This window comes from Cricetulus griseus, unplaced genomic scaffold (assembly GCF_003668045.3).
Source record: "Cricetulus griseus strain 17A/GY unplaced genomic scaffold, alternate assembly CriGri-PICRH-1.0 unplaced_scaffold_239, whole genome shotgun sequence".
NCBI lineage: Eukaryota > Metazoa > Chordata > Mammalia > Rodentia > Cricetidae > Cricetulus > Cricetulus griseus.
The window spans coordinates 1-20,439 of NW_023276963.1; the positions used below are offsets into that span (position 1 = coordinate 1).

Genomic DNA, 20,439 nt, shown 5'->3' on the forward strand with positions numbered 1-20,439 from the left:
TGAAAGACAGGGTATCATATACCTGGGGGGTATATATGGATATACTCAGTCTGTATACACTTTGTTTTGTTTTTTTTTTTATACAACCTAGGATACCTGCCTAGGGAGTAGCACTGCCCTCAGTGAACTGGGCCTTTCCACAGCAAACATTAATCAAGAAAATGCCTCCTTAACTTGCCTTCAGGTCAATCTAATGGAGGCATTTTCTCAATTGAGGTTTTCTTCTCCCAGATGACCCTAGCTTGTGTCAAGTTGACAAAAGACTATCCCATGTCTTAAATAGATCTATGATGAGATGGTATTCCCCTAAAGCAGGTAGGCTACCTGCCCAAATGTGTCACCAAATTCTAGGTACTTGTCTTCATAATTTGAATGATAGTATGTCCAGAGCTTACACTAACTAATTACCATTGACTGAAGTCCATAGTCAGTTTGTTAATTTCTAGTGAGAGTTGCTGGCATAAGAAAAATCTGCTGATTGTCACGTTCTCCATAAGTTGTGTCTTGTTCAATGATAGACTGAAGCAAATGATTTTTTGGTTGTATGAAAATGGCAAAGGGATAAGTGAACATAGTAGAATGTTTTATAATGTTAGGGTCTTTGTTTTGTTTTATTTGAGATAGGGTTTCTCTGTGTAACCCTGGGTGTCCTGGAACTGACTCTGTAGAGCAGACTGGGGCTGACAGTCTCAAGGTTGTATCATTTATGGCCTGCTTGTATGATCCTTATACTTAGGTACCGGGAAGCTAGTGTTGAAGTCATGGAGATAATGTCTCACTTTGCTGTGATTGAACGTGCCAGCATTGATGAGGCTTATATAGATCTGACCAGTGCTGTGCAAGACAGACTTGAAAAGTTACAAGGCCAGCCTATCTCAGCAGACTTGTTACCCACCACGTACATTGAAGGGCTGCCCCGAGGCCCTACAGTAGAAGAGACTGTCCAGAAAGGTACTTGTATAGCAGCACATTACTCTGCTTCCTGCTTTGGGAGCCTGCTTTGCTTCTGCTTCTGCTGATTCTTTTTAGAACATTGCTTAAATTATTGCCTATATGTATCATGGAAACTCACATGAAAGGGTATACAAATTATCTTTCTGGGCAAATGCATGATGAGAAGCTGTGAAATTTGTATGAAAGTAAATTATCTCTTTAGATATATAATCACATCAGTTTAGTGTTATCAACAGAAGGTAGAAGGCTGACTACTTCCTTCATCTGTAGATTAATTCATATTATTGTCATTTAGTTTCTTGATTTATTTAACAATAAGTAGAGTGAGGTGGGGGGGTGTTCATTTTTGGAAGCAGGGTTTCTCTTTGTAACTGGAACTCACTCTATAGACCAGGCTGGCCTTGAACTCACAGAGATCCACCTGTCCTTGCCTCCTGAGTGCTGGGATTAAAGGTGTGTACCACCACTGTCCAGCCAGAGTGAGCTTTTTATTTTTTTTACTTACTTTTATGTGTTTTGCCTGCATGTATGTCTTTGTACCACATGTGTGCAATGCCTGAGGGGGCTAGAAGAGGGTATTAGATCTCCTGGGGCTGGAGTTACAGATAGATGTGAGCTGCTATGTAGATTCGGGGAATTGAACCCAGGTCCTCTGGAAGGGCTCTTAACTGCTGAGCCATCTCTCCAGCATCAGAATGAGCTTTTAAAATGGAAACCTTAGGAGTAAGAGTTGACTAATTTTAAATTTTTCCTCAAGAGAAAGGGTCTTTCTGTGTAGCCCAGGCTCACCTCAAATTGTTTACCCCCTCCCCCCAAGCCATTGGAGTTACTAGAATTACAGACATATGCTACCCCCCCCCCCACACACACACACGCACGTCTTTTAATTCTCACAGCAGCTCTGTACTTTGCAAATTTTGTGAGAGGCAACAGCAGTTTTGAACAGGAAGATAAGGTTGATAGATTGATAATGCTAGTAGTTAAGAGTATTTAAATTGTGAGCATTATATGGTGAGTTTAGGGTTTGAGCCTTTTATTTTGTTTTGCACTGGAGACAAAACTAGCAAGTGCTTGTCCTCTGAGTACACCCTCAAACCAGGTGGGAAGAGTTGAGGTGGTTGGGCCTGTGATGGTGTTTTTGTTCTGCAGGTGTCTTATTTTTCTGTTGCTGTGTAGATACCATGATCAAGGCAACTTATAGAAGAAAGGGTTTATTGGGCTTACAGTTTCAGTGGGTGAGTCCTTGACTATCATGGGAAGCATGGTAGCGGGCGGTTAGGCAGTTCTGGTGCTGGAGCAGTACCTGAGAGCTTATATGTTGGACAACAACCACAAGGAATAGAACTAAGAAGGAATGTCATGGGCTTTTAAAACCTCAAAGCCTACCCCCAGGGGTACACCTCTTCCAACAAGGCTATATCTCCTAATTCTTCTCAAACAGTTGTACCAACTGTTCAAATGTATGAGCTCTGGGGCCGTTCTGATTAAACCACCACAGCAAGTAAAGGCACTTCCTGTCTGATGATCTGAGTTCAATCCCTAGGACCTGCATTGTGACAGGAAAGAACCCAGACTCCTGCAAGTTGTTCTTTGATCTCCACATGTGTGCTTTGGTGCACCCTTTTCCCCAACCTATAAATAAGTGCTTCTTAATTGTTTTTAAATTGAAGGGGCACTAGAGAGATGGCTCAGTAGTCAGGAGCACATACTGCTCTTGCAGAAGACCCACATTTGGCTTCCAACATACATATCAGGCAGCTTCCAACCACTTATAACTTCAGCTCCAAGGGATCCGACACTCTCTTCTGGCCTCTTGAAAATACCTGCACTCACACACAGCCTTATACACAGACACACCAAGTATACACATAATTAAAGACAAATAATTTTAAATAAGAAATTAAAGGTGAGTACAGCAAGGTGAGTGGTAGTGATAGGGGAAATGGTTCTGAAGTGGGCTCTGTTAACTGACTACACAGAGGGAAACGGGGCCAGTGGTAGGGAGCCAATGTTACTTACATTACAGAGTTTTATTAAGAACAGAGGGTAGCATGGTGGCACATGCCTTTAATCACATGCAGGTGGATCTCTGAGTTCAAGGTCAGCCTCTTCTACAGAGTGAGTTCCAGGATTGTCAGGGATACACAGAAAAACCCTATCTTGAAAAACAAAAAACAGGGCCTGGAGAGATGGCTCAGAGGTTAAGAGCACCGACTGCTCTTCCAGAGGTCCTGAGTTCAATTCCCAGCAACCACATGGTGGCTCACAACCATCCGTTATGAGATCTGGTGCCCTCTTCTGGTGTGCAGATATACACGAAGCAGAATGTTGTATACATAATAAATAAATAAATAAAAATTAAAAAAAAAAAGAGGGCTGGAGAGATGGCTCAGAGGTTAAGAGCACTGGCTGCTGTTCCAGAGGTCCAGTTCCCAGCAACTGTTTACATAACAAATAAATAAATCTTTAAAAAAAAATAAAGAAAAACAAAAAACAAAGCAAAAAAAAAAAAAGTGTAAAGAAGAAAAATTGAGGGAACACGATTTTAAATCATTGCTCCTGGGCTGGAAGTATAGATCAATGGTAGCATGTTTGAATGATGGGTTCTAGCCTCAGCACTGCAAAAATCAACAAATCATTATTCATGAATGATTGTTAACATAAAATATTTGTTACATATTATCACTATAAGATTAAAACTAAGCTGAAACTAAGGCTGCTGCAATTGGTATGTTCAAATGTGGTTGATTTTCTAAACCTATGTATCTAGGGCTGGTGAGATGTCTCCACAGGTAAAAGGGCCTGCTGCCAAACCTGGTAATCTGGGTTTGATCCCTTTGTGCATATGCTCAAGCAGACAAAACAAATAAAATGTAGTCATAAGAGCCAAGTGGTGGTGGTGGTGGTGGTGCACGCCTTTAATCCCAGCACTCGGGAGGCAGAGGCAGGCGGATCTCTGTGAGTTTGAGGCCAGCCTGGTCTCCAGAGCAAGTTCCAGGATAGGCTCCAAAGCCACAGAGAAACCCTGTCTCAAAAAAAAAAAAAAAAAGTTAGTCATAAATAAAATGCTGCAGAGATGGCTTAGTGATTAAAAGCACTTGGTGGTCCTCTATAGGACCCAGATTGGGTTCCCAGCACTCACATTGTGAGATAACCACAAGCACAAACCCTTTTCTGGCCCCCAGGGGTACCCACACACATGGCACACAGAGATACACATGAATAAAAATAAAGTTTAAAGTAAACCTATGTGTCTAAAGTACTTGAACTCAACCCATTTTTACATCGAATGATAAAATAGTCACGTGCTGCTAAATGTCAGGCACATGCTCTGGGAAATATGTTGTTCAGTGATTTCATCATTGTGCAGATATCATGTACTTGTAGAAAGCTAGATTATATAGTCTACTAATGCTATATACCATCATATATGTAGTCTGCCCTTGAGAAAATGTTATGTGATTCATGACTAAAATTAACTAATTTTTAAAATGTCTAAATGTAACCTCAACTTTTTTTTCAGAGGAGATTCGAAAACAAGGCTTACTTCAGTGGCTTGGTTCTCTTCAGATTGATGATGCCACCTCTCCAGACCTACAGTTGACTGTGGGAGCAGTGATTGTGGAAGAAATGAGAGCAGCCATAGAGAGGAAGACTGGTTTTCAGTGTTCAGCTGGAATTTCACACAATAAGGTGAAGGCTTTCTGTAGACTTCAAAGGGAAACATTGATAATCTTTAGTAAATACAGCAAGGGTGATATTAGTGGATATTTAAATTCACGTTGAGGGCCTGTGTGGGTAGTGCATGTCTGTACCTCCACCACTTGGGAGGTGGAAGCAGGAAAACCAAGAGTTCTAGAGCTTCAGGCCAGTCTACTCTATGTGAGACCTTGTCTCAAAAAACTTTAAAAAAAAAAAAAAAAAAGTGGGGGACTGGAGAGGAGACTCAGAGGTTAAGAGCACTGGCTATTCTTTCAGAGGACATGGACTCAATTCTCACCACTAACATGGTAGCTCTCATCTCTCTGTAAACACAGTTCCAGGGGACCCAACACTTCTTCTGGCCTCTACCTGTTGTACAGACATAGATGCAATCAAAACACCCATACATGTAAAATGTTTTATTTAACTGTTTAAAGTTTTGGGACTGGTGAGATGGATCAGTGGTTAAAGGCGCTTGCAACCAAGCTTAATGACCTGAGTGCTACCTAGAACCCACATGGTGGAAGAAGAGAACCTGGTTGTCCTTTGATCTCCATATATGCAATGCCCCCCAATAAATGTAATTTAAAAAAAAACAGCTAAAATAAAATTCAGACTCAATAAAATTCAGACTCAAATAAAAACTTAAGAAATAAAGGACATTACTTGACATGGCATAAATATTTCTTTTGGGGGGGGGCAGGGGCATTCTAGACAGGGTTTCTCCGTGGGTTTGCTGGCTGTCCTAGGACTAGCTCTTGTAGATCAGGCTGGTCTCAAACTCACAGAGATCCTCCTGCCTCTGCCTCCCTAGTGCTGGGGTTAAAGGTGTGCGCCACCACCACTTGTCAGTCATAAACATTTCTTAAGCAACAACCTGAAAGCTGACAAAAACTCCCACACAGACATACATGTAGGCAAAACAGCAATGTACATAAAAATAAATCATTTTGGGGGATGTTCTTTTTTTTATTTTTTTTATTAGTTCAAATTAGGAACAAGCTTGTTTCACATGTCAATCCCTTCTCCCTTTCCCTCCCCTCACCTCCACCCCTCCTCCCCCACCCCCCCCAAAATAAATCATTTTAAAAGAAGTTATATTTAAAAAAAAAAAAAAAAAAAAGCCAGGGTGGTGGATAGTTGGAGGCCAGTATGGTCTACAATTCAAATTCCAGTTCAGCCAGAGCTGTTCCACAGAGAAACTCTGTCTCAAAAAAAAATAAAGCTGAGGCTTTGAACTTTTATATATTAGCCTATTTCTTTTATTTTCACTTGCTGTATATTTTTGTTGTTGTTTCATCATATATTTTTTGGCTTTTTGAGGGAGGGGCTCATGTAGCTCAGGGTAGCTCAAACTTCTTGTGTACCAAAGATGACCTTGATCCACCTGTCTCTACCTCCCAAGTTCTGGGATTATAGGCATCTGCTATTACACTTAGCTTTATTGTTTCCTTATGTGGGATTGCCTGGATGTTTTTTGCTTTTGTCTGTTTCTTGTATGTATATGTATACGGATGTAAGTGTGGCTTATGTCTGTGATGAGTGCATGTGTGTCGTAATCTTCTCACTCCTGCTGAACTCCTTTTAGGCCAGTTCTTTCAACCTAGAATTAACTTTTTTTTTTTTTTTTTTTTTTTTTTTTTAGGAGAGTGAGCTATTCTAGCAGCCATAAAGTCCTAGAGATCTTGGTATCTCTTCCCCTTCCAGTTCTGGGTTTGCAAGTGTGTACAGGACTATGCATAGCTTGTTTCATAAGGTACTGGCATTCAAACCCAGTCCTCAGGCTTGAGCAATTGGAACAATAAAAGAAAAGTGGCAGTAAAATTTAATTTGGACCACTATTTTTTTTAAGATTTATTTATTATGTACACAGTGTTCTGCCTGCATGTATGTCTACAGACCAGAAGAGGGAAACCAGATCTCATTACAGATGGTTGTGAGCCACCACGTGGTTGCTGGGAATTGAACTCAGGACCTTTGGAAGAGCAGGCAGTGCTCTTAACCACTGAACGATCTCTAGTCCCCTTGGACCACTATTTTTAAAAAAGGGAACACAGACAATTCTCAATAGTCCAGGAGCAGAATAACTGATTTTCTAACTAACTGTGAATAAAATACAGTGTGAATACAGGATGTCCATCAATAAAGGCTCAATAATTGAGCAGTAGCTGGCCAGGTTGCTGCTACCTTCTTCTCCCTCTAATAGAAGGAAAGTTGCTATGCTGCCCAGAAGAATTTTTGGGGTTTTGTTTTGTTTCTTTTTTTTGGCTATATAAAAGGAAGGGAAACAATATCCCTAATGTAATATAGATCATATTGAATATTGCCTAATGTAATATAATGTAATATAGATCATACTAAATATTGCCTAATGTAATATAATATAAATCATACTAAATATTGCCTAGTTGAAGTTACTAAAGAATTTTACCAATAGCTAGTCATGGTGGTGCACACTTTGTGTGTTTCTGTGTTGTTGCTGTTTTAATTCATCTATTTATTTTACATCCTGGCCGCAGCCCCCACCCCCATCTTCCCCTCCTCGTCCCCCCCCCCATTCCCAGCCCTCTCCTCTTCCTTCTCTTTCCAGAAAAGGACAGACCAATAAAACATGGCATATCAAGTTGCAGTAAGGTTAAGCACCTTTCCATGTATTAAGACTGGGCAAGGTGATCCAGTTTGAGGAGTAGGGTCCCAAAAGCCATTAAGAGTTGGAGACAGCCCCAACTGTTGTTAGGAGTTCTATAAGAGGACCAAACTACACAACTTAACATATATAGAGTGCCTACTAGGTCAGTCTCATGCAGGCTCCCTAGTTGTCGGTTCAGTCTCAGTGAGGCCCTATGAGCCCAGGTTAGTCGATAGTGTGAGCCTTTCCTTGGTGTCCTTGACTACTCTGGCTCCTACTCCTCTTTCTTCTCCTCCTCCACAGGATTCCTGAACCCCACCCAATGTTTGCCTGTGGGTCTCTGCCTCCATCAGTTGCTGGATGGCATCTCTCTGATGACAGTTGGGTCAAGCACAGGAGATAGCCAATTCAGGCTGCTTATCCACTATTGCTAGGAGTCTAAGCTGGGGTCCTCCCCATAGACTCCTAGGAGATTTGCCTGCGCCAGGCTTCCACTGGACCCCCAAAATGCCGGTCCTCCAGCAGGCCCCCTCAGAGTTCTCCCCCTCCATGCCTTCCCTCAATCTGATTGCTCATTATCCCATCCTCACCTGCCCTCAGTCCACTCACAAAATTTGGCTGTAGGCCTCGAACATTTGACAGACCATTTTCAGAAGCAGGAAAATTTGAAAGACTGTCCTACCCTGTCTTGACAAGGCTCATCAGTCACTTTTCCTTGCATCCTGCTTGTCCGGATTGGACAGAGTGCTTACTGTCAATAGCTGAGGCAAGGGCAGTTCTATGCCCAATAGGCCAGTTTTGCCAAGAAAAAAACAAGCTCCACTTGAAGTATCTTCGGTGCCCATCATTCTCTCGGGAATAGATTGGTGCTACCAGTTGTGTCTCATGTCAACAGAATTCTAGTTATTAAAACATTTAAATGCCATATTCTATAGGTCTTTGAAGTGTTTGAAGATCACCTGTCTGTATGGAATACATCTTTGTGTATCTAGAAAACCTAAATATGGGCTGGGCATTGGTGGCGCAAGCCTTTAATCCCAGCACCCGGGAGGCAGAGGCAGGAGGATCTCTGTGAGTTCAAGGCCAGCCTGGTCTCCAGAGCGAGTGCCAGGATAGGCTCCAAAGCTACACAGAGAAACCCTGTCTCGGAAAAAAAAAAAAAAAAGAGAGAGAGAGAGAGAGAAAGAAAGAAAACCTAAATATGTTAAATATGGGTGACTATTGACCTATAATTCTTTTTTTTAGATTTTATTTATTAATGTATTTTTTGCCTGACAATCCCACTACCCTCTCCCTCCTCTCCTCCTGCTTCCCCACTTTTCCCCCACCCCACTTCCCATCTGCTCCTCAGAGAGGGTAAGGCCTCCCCTAGGAAATCTAAGTCTGTCTCCCATCATCTTGTTGAGGCAGAACCAAAGGCACCTACCCCCCATGTCTAGGTATCTCCATATAAAATGGGCTCCACAAAGTCAGTTGGTGCATTAGAGTTAGATCTTGGACCCACTACTAGTGGCCTCACCAGCCACACCATTGTCAGCTGTATTCAGGGGTCCCTAGTTCAGTCCTATGCCAGTTCCCCAGTTGAAGTTTGGAGTCAGTGATCTCTGACTAGCTTGGGTCAGGTGATTCTGTGGGTTTTCCCATCATGGTCTTGACTCCTTTGTTCATATTATCGCTCCTGCCTCACTTCTAGGAGCTTGGCCCAGTGGTTATTTGTGGATTTCTGCATATGCTTCAATCTGTTTCTAGAAGAGGGTTCTAGCTTCTCTGGGGTGGTGGATTATAGGCTGGGTATCTTTTGCTTTATGTCTGGTATCCAATTATGAGTGAGTACAAACTATATTTGTATTTCTGGGTCTGGGTTACCTCACTTAGGATGTTTTTTTCTAGTTCTGTCAATTTGCCTGCAAAATTCAGGATATCATTGTTTCTTACCACTGAGTAGTACTCCATTGTGCATATGTACCACATTTTCTTTAACCATTCTTCTGTTGAGAGGTATCTAGGTTGTTTAAAAGTTCTTGCTATTATGAATAATGCTGCTGTGAACATGGTTAAGCAAATGTCCTTGTTGTGTGATTATGCATCCTTTGGGTATATCCCCCAAAAGTGGTATTGCAGGGTCTTGAGGTAGGTTGATTCCTAATTTTCTGAGAAATCACCATACTGATTTCCACAGAGGCTGTACAAGTTTGCACTCCCACCAGCAATGGAGGAGTGTTCCCCTTTCTCCACATCCTCTCCGGTATAAGCTGTAATCATTGTTTTTTATTTTAGCCATTCTAATTGGTATAAGGATAGTATCTCAAGAGTTGTTTTGATTTGAATTTTCCTAATGAGAATTGATGTCGAACATTTCCTTAAGTGTCTTTCACCATTTGGCATTGTTGTGTTAAGAATTCTCTGTTTAGATCTGTACCCAATTTTTCAATTGGATTACTTGGTAGTTTGATGTTTAGCTTCCTGAGTTCATAGTTTATTTTGGAGATCAGCCCTCTGTCAGATGTGGAGTTGGTAAAGATCTTTTTCCATTCTGTAGGGAGCCGTTTTGTCTTGTTGACTGTGTCCTTTGCCTTCTCAGTGTCAGGAGGCCCCATCTATTAATTGTTGCTCTCAGTATCTATGCTACTGATGTTTTATTTAGGAAATGGTCTCCTGTGCCTATGCATTCAAGGGTATCTCCCACTTAAAGTGTAATTCTTTTTTTTTTTTTTTTTTTCCCGAGACAGGGTTTCTCTGTGTAGTTTTGGAGCCTATCTTGGCACTCGCACTGGAGACCAGGCTGGCCTCGAACTCACAGAGATCCGCCTGCCTCTGCCTCCCAAGTGCTGGGACTAAAGGCATGTGCCACCAGTGCCTGGCTTAAACTGTAATTCTTCATAACCTTTATAGCTTAAAGACTAAAGCTTCACACTATAAAAATAAACGTCTGTAAACAGATATGCAGTCAAAGGACAATGACCTTGAAATTGTGACAGTATATAAAAATATCTTAATCAGAGATAGAAATGTATAGTGCAATATGATAAAAATATTCTTAATTTGCATCAGTGTACAAAATATCCTAAACAAAAGTAGAAACATACATACAATATGACAAAAATACTCTTACATCTATAACAATATACAAAAATATTTAAACAGGTATAGAAACATATATATATAATATAACAAATATAATTTTGACTTTGTATCAATATACAGATTATCTTAAATAGGAATAGAAATAGAAAAATAATTTTACATTTGTATCAATATATAAGAATCCATACCAATGCAAATTATCTAAAAGTGATAGTGCTGTTTTAATTTACAAGTAGATACAATAACCTACCTCATTGCCCTATCCTATCTAATAATGTCTGGTAGAGGCAAGCAGGGTGGCATGGTTCATGCCAAGGCCAAGACTAGTTCCGCCTGGGCTGGCCTTCAGTTCCCCATGGGCCATGTGCACCAGCTCCTCTGGCACCCCAGTGTATCTGGTGGCCAATCTGGAGTACCTGGTGGCCAAGATCCTGGAGCTGACTGGCAGTACAACAACAAGAAGACACACATTATCTGCAGCCACAGGAATTTCAAAAGATGGAGTTTGAGAGTATAGCTACTGTATGCAAGCACCCAGACCCAAGACATGCCACCCGGCCAGGGGATGGATTCAAGTGGCCATTGGGTTAGCCCCATGTTGGGTGTCAGAATTAGCAAAAAATCCACAAATACTTAAGAAGAAGACTTACTTATTATTAAGGGATGAAATAGGGAACACAACACACACACACACACACACACACACACACACACACACACACACACACACACGTCTACCAGAGAAGGATGGAGAAAGCTCTAGACTAGGTCACCAAATGGTGCATCAGGAAGCCTTCCATGTCCAAGTGAGAGTGGGAAACCACCCCCACCCCAGACCTCAGTTCTTACCCAGTCACATATCAGAGAAAACTACACCCATAGGGCTAGTTATCCCAAATGTTATTGCCTAAATGGATAGAGCTCCCACAACAGAGCAAACTTCCTTCTTCCATTTCCTTTATCTATGAGCTACAGGCAGAAGCTGCATCCCAGATTAAAGGTGGATCTTTCCATCTCAAGTGGGTCTTGCCAGATGGTGGTGGCATGAGCCTTTAATTAATCCCAGCATTCAGGAGGCAGAGGCAGGCAGCTGTCTGAGTTGGAGGCCAGCCTGGTTTATAGACTTACGTTCCAGGACTTCCAAAGCTAACACAGAGAAACCCTGTCTTGAGAAAAGAAAAAAAAAGGGGGGGGGTTGACCTTCCCACTTCAAATGATTTAATTAAATTAAAAAAAATTCTTCACAGGTGTGTATACCCAGCCACTTGGGTTTTAGTTAATCCAGACATAGTCAAGTTGACAATGAAGAATAGCCATCACAGACCATGTCTCAAAGACAAAAGAAAGAATCTTAGTAGTGAAATTAAGGAATGATTATATATAAATGTATATTTTTGTATCTATGGAGAGTGGTAAACTTTTTTTAATTTTCAGTTATACATATGTGTCTGTGAGTAGGTAGTCAAGGCCAGTCTTGAGCTCCTGGTCTTCCTACATTCGCTTCCAAATGTTGGCATTACAGGGTTGCACCACCATTCTTGGCCTATTTAGCATTTTCGTATTTACATGAGTAAGAAGTGAATCTTACTTGAGTTTCTTCTGTTTTTTAAAGCCTATTGTGAGAAAAATCTCATATAGAACAGAAAAAAAAATGGCTTGAGGGAAACTGAGAGTAGAAGAATGTAGGGAGAACAGTGAGGAGAACGCTTTCCAGACGGTCATTCTGAGGGACACCGTGGGCTTTGAGATGTAGGGAGAACAGTGTGGAGAACGCTTTCCCAACGACCATTCCGAGGGGCACGGGGCTAGTGAGGAGAATGCTTTCCCGATGGTTATTCTGAGGGACGCAGGCTTTGAGAGAGATGCATTTGGCTATATTTGATTTTCATGGGGATATGATTAGGACAGCCTTTAAGCTGTGCCTCTATGTATGTGTATGCATGCTTTAATATTTGTCAACTCTACATAGTTGCCTTTTTAATACTGACAATTTTATTGTTCTCTGTGCTTTCAGGTCCTGGCAAAACTCGCTTGTGGACTAAACAAGCCAAACCGCCAGACTCTGGTCTCACATGGGTCAGTCCCACAGCTCTTCAGCCAGATGCCAATTCGTAAAATGTAAGTATCAGGAAGGACCTTCAGTTTCCTCATGTGCATGACCTCTGCTTTAGTCACTTGTGCCTCATAAAAATAGGTACCAGTAAAAAAAAAAAAAAAAAAATAGGTACCAGTCAGAGGCAACACTGCAAACTTCATAAACTACATCTAGGCTTTTTTTTCTAAATGAGTTTTTAATTCAGGATAATCTGTAGTGTATCCGAAATACTGAATTAAAAAACAAGAAAACTGCCAGGTATAGTGGTGTACACCTTAAATCCTAGCACTCGAGAGGCAGAGGCAGGAGTCCAGCCTGGTTAGTTCCAAGTCCTCCAGGGCTATGTAGCGAGAACCTGTCTCAAAACAGTAACAAAAGAACTGATAGTTAGGCATGGTGATATATGCCTGTAATCCTAGTATTGGAGAGATACTCATGAATTTAACCTGGTCATCAGGGCTGCATAGTGGGCCCCTACCCAAATTAAACTAAGGGGCTGGGACAATAGCTCACTGGGTAAGAGCACATGTTGCCCAGGTATGAGGACCAGAATTCAAACTCCCTAGTATGCTCATAAAAAGCCAGATGTAGTTTTGTGTGCACTCCCCTGTAACCTCAGTGCTATGGAGGGAAGAGAGTGACCTACATACCCACAACTGTGGGGGGATGGAGATTGGGATTCCCAGGGCTTTGCTGGCTGCCACTCAGCTGCAAGTACAATGAAAGACCCCGTCCCAAGGCAGTAATTCTGAGAATGATAGTATAGGACACCTAACATCCTCTAGCCACCATGCGTGTACATATACTACACATACACCTGAGTTTTATTCAAGTCTATTAAGTATGTAACAAGTAAAAGTTTTATTCCTCTTAGCAGGGTGTTGATTCAAGGTCTCACTAAAAAGTCTAGGCTGGCCTCATACTGGTGGTATTCCTTGTGCCTCAACTTCCTAAATGCTAGGATTGTGGGTAGGAGCTACTACATCCAACTGGAATTGTACTTTTCTCTACTGTCAAATCAAGAGTGTTTGCTTGCTTATTGAGACAGGGTCTCACTCTATAGTCCAAGCTAGTTTAGAATTCATTGTGCCCCCCCCCCCAGGCTCACTTGAAACTATTTAATCCCCCTGTTTCAGCTTGGAATACTGGTGATACAAATGCAAGCCACCATGCCTGGCTCAGGCAAGGTTTTCAGATCAGGCAAATTGTTCTCCAGTGAGGCATGAAAATAAAACTGATCTGAGAAAGGCTAAGGGACTGGAGGTGGTAGAGAGCCTGCTAAGGACAAAGCAGCATGGAGAGACACTCAGCAGAAAGAAGGGAGAGTGTGACATATTCTCAGTGAACCTAGGGAGACACGAAATAGTCCATACTGATGAAGACAGGGAAACAAAAACCCTGAGGGTAGACTAAGGACACATTATAGGTCACTTCAAAGCCCACAGGGGAGTATTGGCCACGGAAAAGATTTATTTGGGGTTTGGAATATCTGGGGGAGGTTGGTTTTTTGTTTGTTTGTTTTTGTTTTTTCAAGACAGGGTTTCTTCTCTGTGTAGTCCTGGCTGTCCTGGAACTCACTATGTAGACCAGGCTGGCCTCGAACTCACAGAGATCCGCCTGCCTCTGTATCCCCAGTGCTGGGATTAAAAGTGTGTGCCACTACACCCAGCTGGGTTTAGACTTTTAATCTCCAAATGGGATAGTAGGTTTTACCAACTGAAAATTTAATATATAAGAACATGAAAAGGGCTGAAGAGATGGCTCAGAGGTTAAGAGCAACGACTGCTCTTCCAGAGGTCCTGAGTTCAATTCCCAGCGACCACATGGTGGTTTACAACCATCAGTAATGAGATCTGGTACCCTCTTCTGGTGTGCAGATATACATGGAAGCAGAATGTTGTATACATAATAAATAAAATCTTAAAAAAAAAAAAAGAACATGAAAAATGAAGTTTTTACGTGCAGTTGACCTGATAACAAACCAGTGATGAATATTTATGCTCTTGTTAATCTTCCCAGCTGGAAGCCTAGCACTGAACACAATTCTAAAAGTTAATTAGGTCACTGTGGCCTATCCCTCTAAAGTCATTTTGTTACCTACCTGGGTGGTTGATAGGAATTGTTCATTTGAAGCCTGGCTATGTACTCCTACCATGTTTATTTTTGCAGTACTGGCTATTGAGCCCAGGGCCTTGCACATGCTAGGCAATCAGTCCACTATGAAGCCAGATTCCCAGCTAGGAGTTGGGAAGAGTCATCTAGTTTGTTTGTTTTTCAGTGTGTGTATGCGTGGGAGAGTACAGGTATACTCGTTATGTTGGTTCTTTTCTTTTGGAGGGCTCCAGGGATCAGACTCTAACCATCGGCAGCACCTTTACTTACTGAGCTCCCTGGCCCTTATCTTTGTGCTGGAGTTAAGAGTCTGCCAGACTAAAACATTCCGATTTTCTCTGAGTCTTTGTGAGAGCTGCTTGGAGCAGCAGAATGTCTTTTATTTTGGTTAACTGTATATTTAAATGTGATTCTTTTTTTTTTTTTTTTTTTTTTGAGACAGGGTTTCTCTGTGTAGCTTTGGAGCCTATGCTGGCACTCGCTCTGAAGACCAGGCTGGCCTCGAACTCACAGCGATCCGCCTGCCTCTGCCTCCCAAGTGCTGGGATTAAAGGCGTGTGCCACCAATGCCCGGCCTAAATGAGATTCCTTCCTATAAATTCCTTCTCTTCTTTGTTTAGCCGCAGTCTTGGGGGAAAGCTCGGGGCCTCTGTCATTGAAATCCTTGGGGTAGAGTACATGGGTGAACTGACCCAGTTCACTGAATCTCAGCTACAGAGTCATTTCGGAGAGAAGAATGGGTAAGTGGTTTAAATTTTTTTCTCTTTTAATTGTTTTTTTTTTTTTTTTTTTTTTTTTTCCCAAGACAGGGTTTCTCTGTGCAGCCATGGCTGTCCTGCATCTGCCTCCCAAGTACTGGGATTAAAGGCATGCCACCACACTTGCCGATTAGTGGGTTATATTACTTTCCTTTTGACTTATTTATTTTTATTTTATGTGCATTAGGTGTCTTGGCTGCATGTATGTCTATGTTAAGGCTGTCAGGACACTGTGAGCTGTCTTGTGGGTGCTGGGAATTGAAACTGGGTCCTCCAGAAGAGCAGCCAGTACTCTTCATCTCTCTGGCCCCTGTTTATATTATTTTTCAAACATAACCTTTATAGAGATGTTAAATTCAATACATATCAAAGCTTTTAGTAGACAGGGTCAGATAGCCAAGGCCAGATTCAAACATACATACCATACATATGGTATGTAACCAAAGGTAGCCTTGAAGTGCTGATCCTCTTGTGTGTCTCCCTCTTAATTCTTAGATGACAGACACACACCAGCACACTCAGCCTATGGTCTGTGTTCTGTAAGATCATTTCATGGGTTGGTTCTGTAGAATGTTAATTCCCCCAGACATAGTAGGCTCAATCTTAGTACCTGGGAGACAGAAGCACAAGTTTGAGATCATAAAAAGAAAGGCTTAGGATGTCATTCATTTGTGGAGCACTTTCCTAACATGCTACAAGGCTTTTGGTTCTGTCCCCAGCACTGAAAAAACATTTATAAGTTAGGGAATTAGGTCACTGTGGCCTATCCTTTTAAAGTCGTTTTGTTACCTACCTGGGTGGTTGATAGGAATTGTTCATTTGAAGCCTGGCTATGTACTCTTACCATGTTTGTTTTTGCAGTACTGGTGATTAAGCCCAGGGCCTTGCACATGCTAGGCAATCAGTCCACTATGAAGCCAAATTCCCAGCTTTTTCCCTTTAACTTTTTATTCGAGTCTTACTAAGTTTTCCAGGCAGGCTTTGAGCATGTAATTCTTCTGCCTCAGATACCCAAGTCCCATGAATTTGAGAGCTACACAACTAAGATAGTCCTATTACATCATTTATGTTTGCCATTTTGCTGGTGTTACCTTCAAATCCTTGTGTTTCGGGAAAAAGATGAATTGGTGGCTTGCTTGTTGGTACTTTGCAAAAAAATACAAATAGTGACAAGTAGAATTAGTTGTTCCCTTGCCATTGTCTTACATTAGAACTATTTAAGAAGGGCAAGAGCTGTCAGAGCTTAGGTATGCTTAAATTTTAGATCTTTCCTTTTTCCTTTCTTTGTTTTATTTACGACGGGGTCTCAAGTAACACGAGGCTTTGGTCCTTTTGCCTCCACCTTACAAGCGCTGGGGATTGAACCTAGGGCCTCGTACATGCTAGACATGCTCTACCATTGAGCTGTATTCCCCAGCTTCAATCATTTTTCATGAAGAGGATAAAGGCTAATGTAGGTATTTTGTTTTAACAAGGATGCTGGGGCAGGAGGATCATGAGCTGGAGGCCAGCCTGAGCTGCATACTTAAATGTTGTTTATAAATAGATAAGAAACCAGGCATGGTGGATCTCACCTACAACCCAGCAGGATCACAATTTGAGGCCAGTTGCCTAAATAGTGAGATCCTTGCTAGGAAGCAAACAAAAAACAACAAGGAGAATAATCACGCTTTCATCTTAATATCTTTTGCTGGTTTTACAGATCATGGCTGTATGCCATGTGCCGAGGGATTGAACATGATCCAGTTAAACCCAGGCAGTTACCTAAAAGTATTGGCTGTAGTAAGAACTTCCCAGGGAAAACGGCTCTGGCTACTCGGGATCAGGTAAGCAATCCTTCTCAACAGAACACAGCCTCTCTTAAAGAAGACAGTGGGTTTTGATAGCTATGCAGTTTATTGGGTTAGATGGCTACCTAAAAGGAATAGGACTTGCTTTTGTTTTTATGTTGAAATACAAGTTTGTTGTTTATTCTTCCTCCCTTTAATCTAAAAAGGGAAAAAAGGTATAAAACAGAACTGGCTGGAATGGACAATGGAGTTTCTTGTCTTTTTTATAGTTAGGAACTTCAAAAACCTAAAATATTGTGCCTCACTCAGTTTAAGTTATTATTAGAATTAGACCATGGTAGAATTAGGAAAAGTGAGGTGGAAAGCTTGGGCCTCTGCATAGTAGAGCAGTCCTATAACCCAGGCACATGGGAAGCTGAGTCAGCTGCCCCGAGAGTTGGCAGCCAACCTGGGTTGTAATACCCTGACTAAACAAATTGTATGTTGCACATGTGTGGGTGTGTACCTTTGCATGCATATGTAAACACCAGAGGAAGCTATCAGATGACTTGCTCTCTCACCCTGCCTTATTCTCTTGTTGAACCTGAAACTATGCTGGCAGCCAGCAAATCCCAGTGACCCTTTTGTCTCTCTCTATCCTGCTAGTCCTGGCTTATAATAGGTCCATATGCAGTTGTGCCTAACTTTGTATTGTGGGTGCTGGGAATTCTTTTCTATTATTTATTTTCAATTTTTTAATTTATTTTTATTATGTATACAGTGTTCTCCCTACAGGCCAGACAGAAGAGGGTGCCAGATCTCATTACAGATGGTTGTGAACCCCCATGTGGTTGCTGGGAATTGAACTTAGGACCTCTGGAAGAGCTGTCAGTGCTCTTAACCTCTGAGCCATCTCTCCAGCCTGGGAATTCATATTCTTATCTTCCTTCTTAAATAACAAGTGCTCTTATCTACTGAGTCATTTCCATTTCCCAATAATTTAAAAGCATTTTCTATTCTTGTTATTGAGATGGGTTTTTGCTATATAACCCAGCCTTGAACTGCCTCAGCCTCTCAAATCTGGGGTTACAGGTATACACCACTGTGCCTGACAGAAAATCTTCAACTAGAGGAAGACAGAGTGCTGAGCTCTTCATGATCTAGTTATAGGGATCCAACAGTGGTTCTATTTGTCTACTTAAATGAAAAATTAATTTCTTATTTTTGTTGTATTTGTTTGTTGTTTGTTTTTTAGGTACAATGGTGGCTCTTGCAGTTAGCCCTGGAACTTGAGGAGAGACTAACCAAAGACCGAAATGATGTAAGATTTTCTTTTTCTATTAGTCTTCGGGATTTAAATGCCATGTGCTACTTACCTGTGGAGAAGGAACACAGAGAAAATAGCATCAGTCTAGGGAATTTTAAGAAAGTTTGTTTGGCCAGACGTGGTAGTGCATGCTTTTAATCCCAGCACTAGGGACACAGTGGTAGGTGGATCTCTGTGAGTTCAAGGCCAGCCTGTCTACAGAGTAAATCCAGGATAGCCAGGACTACACAGAAACCCTGTCTCAAAAACAAAAACAAAAATAAAACCCCAAAAACAAAGTAATAGTCCAGGCTTAGCCTTAAACTTGCCAGTCCTCCTACCTTCAGGCTCCCAATCTTTAGGATTATAGGCATGAATTACCAAATTTGGCTGAGAATTCTTTTTATCTTCTTTTAACATGCGCCCTCATAAAACAGAACAATCCCGGTCCTGAGGGTACAGCTTAAGCTTAGTTGGTAGAGTGCTCGCTTAGCATGCTTCAAGTTCTGAGTGTGACCCCTAGCACCCTACAAACACCAGGGGCTGAGGTCACCCCTGACAAAAAAGGCAAGGGTAGTCATCAAACATCAGACATCTGACACTTTCTTCCTCCAAGTATCTTTGTTTTTTTTTTTTTTGAGATGGAGTCTCACTATGTAGCCTTGGCTGGACTGGAACTCAGAGTGATCCACCTGCCTCTACCTCCCAAGTGATAGGCATCTTGAATCCTTCTTTGTGTCTCTACTTCCCAACTACTAGGGTGGGTATGGTCTCCTCCCTGCCCCAATTATATATACTTTATATAATAAAATATGTCCAGTTAAAGTGTACAGTTCAGTGGTTTTAGCATCTTCCATAGTTGTATAACTCCAATTGGTTTTATTTTTGTTCAGTTGTTTTTGTTTTGAGACAGGCTCTCCCTGTGTATACCTGGTTGGTCTTAAGGTGACCTTATATAGACTAGGCTGGCCTTGAACATACAAAGATCTATCTGCCTCTGCTTCCTGAGTGCTGGGACTACGGGTGTATGCTACCACACCCAGCTTTTCAGTCAACCTAATATTTTTATTTACTCCCCAAAGGAATTCTGTAGCAGACACTTCCATTCCTTCCCTACTTATCTGTAGGCAAGAGTATTTTTAGTATAGTTTTGAACCCAGCACAGTGGTGCACACCTCTTCAACAACAACAACAACAAACAACAACAAGAGCTGGTGGTAGTGGCCCCTGCCTTTAATCCCAGCACTTGGGAGGCAGAAGCAGGCGGATCTCTGTGAGTTCAAGACCAACCTGGTCTACAAGAGCTAGTTCCAGGACAGCCTCCAAAGCCACAGAGAAACCCTGTCTCTAAAAAACCAAAAAGAAAAAGAAAAAGAAAGGAAAAGTTCTGGACATTTCATATAACTGAAATCCTGCAGTATATGGTTGTTTCAGCAGTCTTGAACAGTCTTTCACTTAGTTCGCCCATATTATAGCATGAGTCAGTGATTACTTCTTTTTAGGACTGGATAAGAGTTATCAGTGAATGGTTATTTGGGTTATTTCTACTTTGGGCCATTATCAGTAATGCTGTTATTACCATTGCATGCTTTCATTCTACGAGCACGATTACTGGGTCGCATAGTAACTATGTTTAGCATTTTTGAGAAATTTGTCAGAATGCTTTCTGTAGTGGCTTAGCATTCTATATCCCTGCTAATGAGGGGGTGGGAGAGAGAGAGAGAGGTGTTCAAACAAATGAGTACAGGTGTCTGCAGAGGCCAGAAAAGACTGGATCCCTTGGGAGTTACAGGCAGTTATGAGCCACTTGATGTGGGTGCTGTGCTGGGAACTGAGCTCTGGTCCTAGGCAAGATTTATTGTCCCTCTTTAACCACTGAGACATCTCTTGAGCTGACCCATCATGATTTGTGTTTGATACTTTTTTTTTTTATGAAGCACAAATATTTCAGTGTTCGGGTCTATGCTGGTCTTCTTTGTATTGTTCCAGTTTTTTAGTTTTAAATTTAAATGGTATTAAATCTAGTAGCT

General features: G+C 41.6%; 1 protein-coding gene across 1 annotated transcript in view; it reads left to right on the top strand.

The window, feature by feature from the left end:
* Positions 1-736: 736 nt before the first annotated feature.
* The window catches only part of Polh (DNA polymerase eta), a gene marked incomplete at its 5' end in the record, with an annotated part of 25,116 nt that continues 5,413 nt past the window's right edge, over positions 737-20,439 (top strand). Inside the window, 6 exon segments of the mRNA XM_035453785.1 lie at positions 737-951; positions 4,478-4,647; positions 12,384-12,487; positions 15,197-15,316; positions 17,037-17,160; positions 18,359-18,424. Coding sequence (XP_035309676.1) covers positions 737-951; positions 4,478-4,647; positions 12,384-12,487; positions 15,197-15,316; positions 17,037-17,160; positions 18,359-18,424 — 799 coding nt within the window.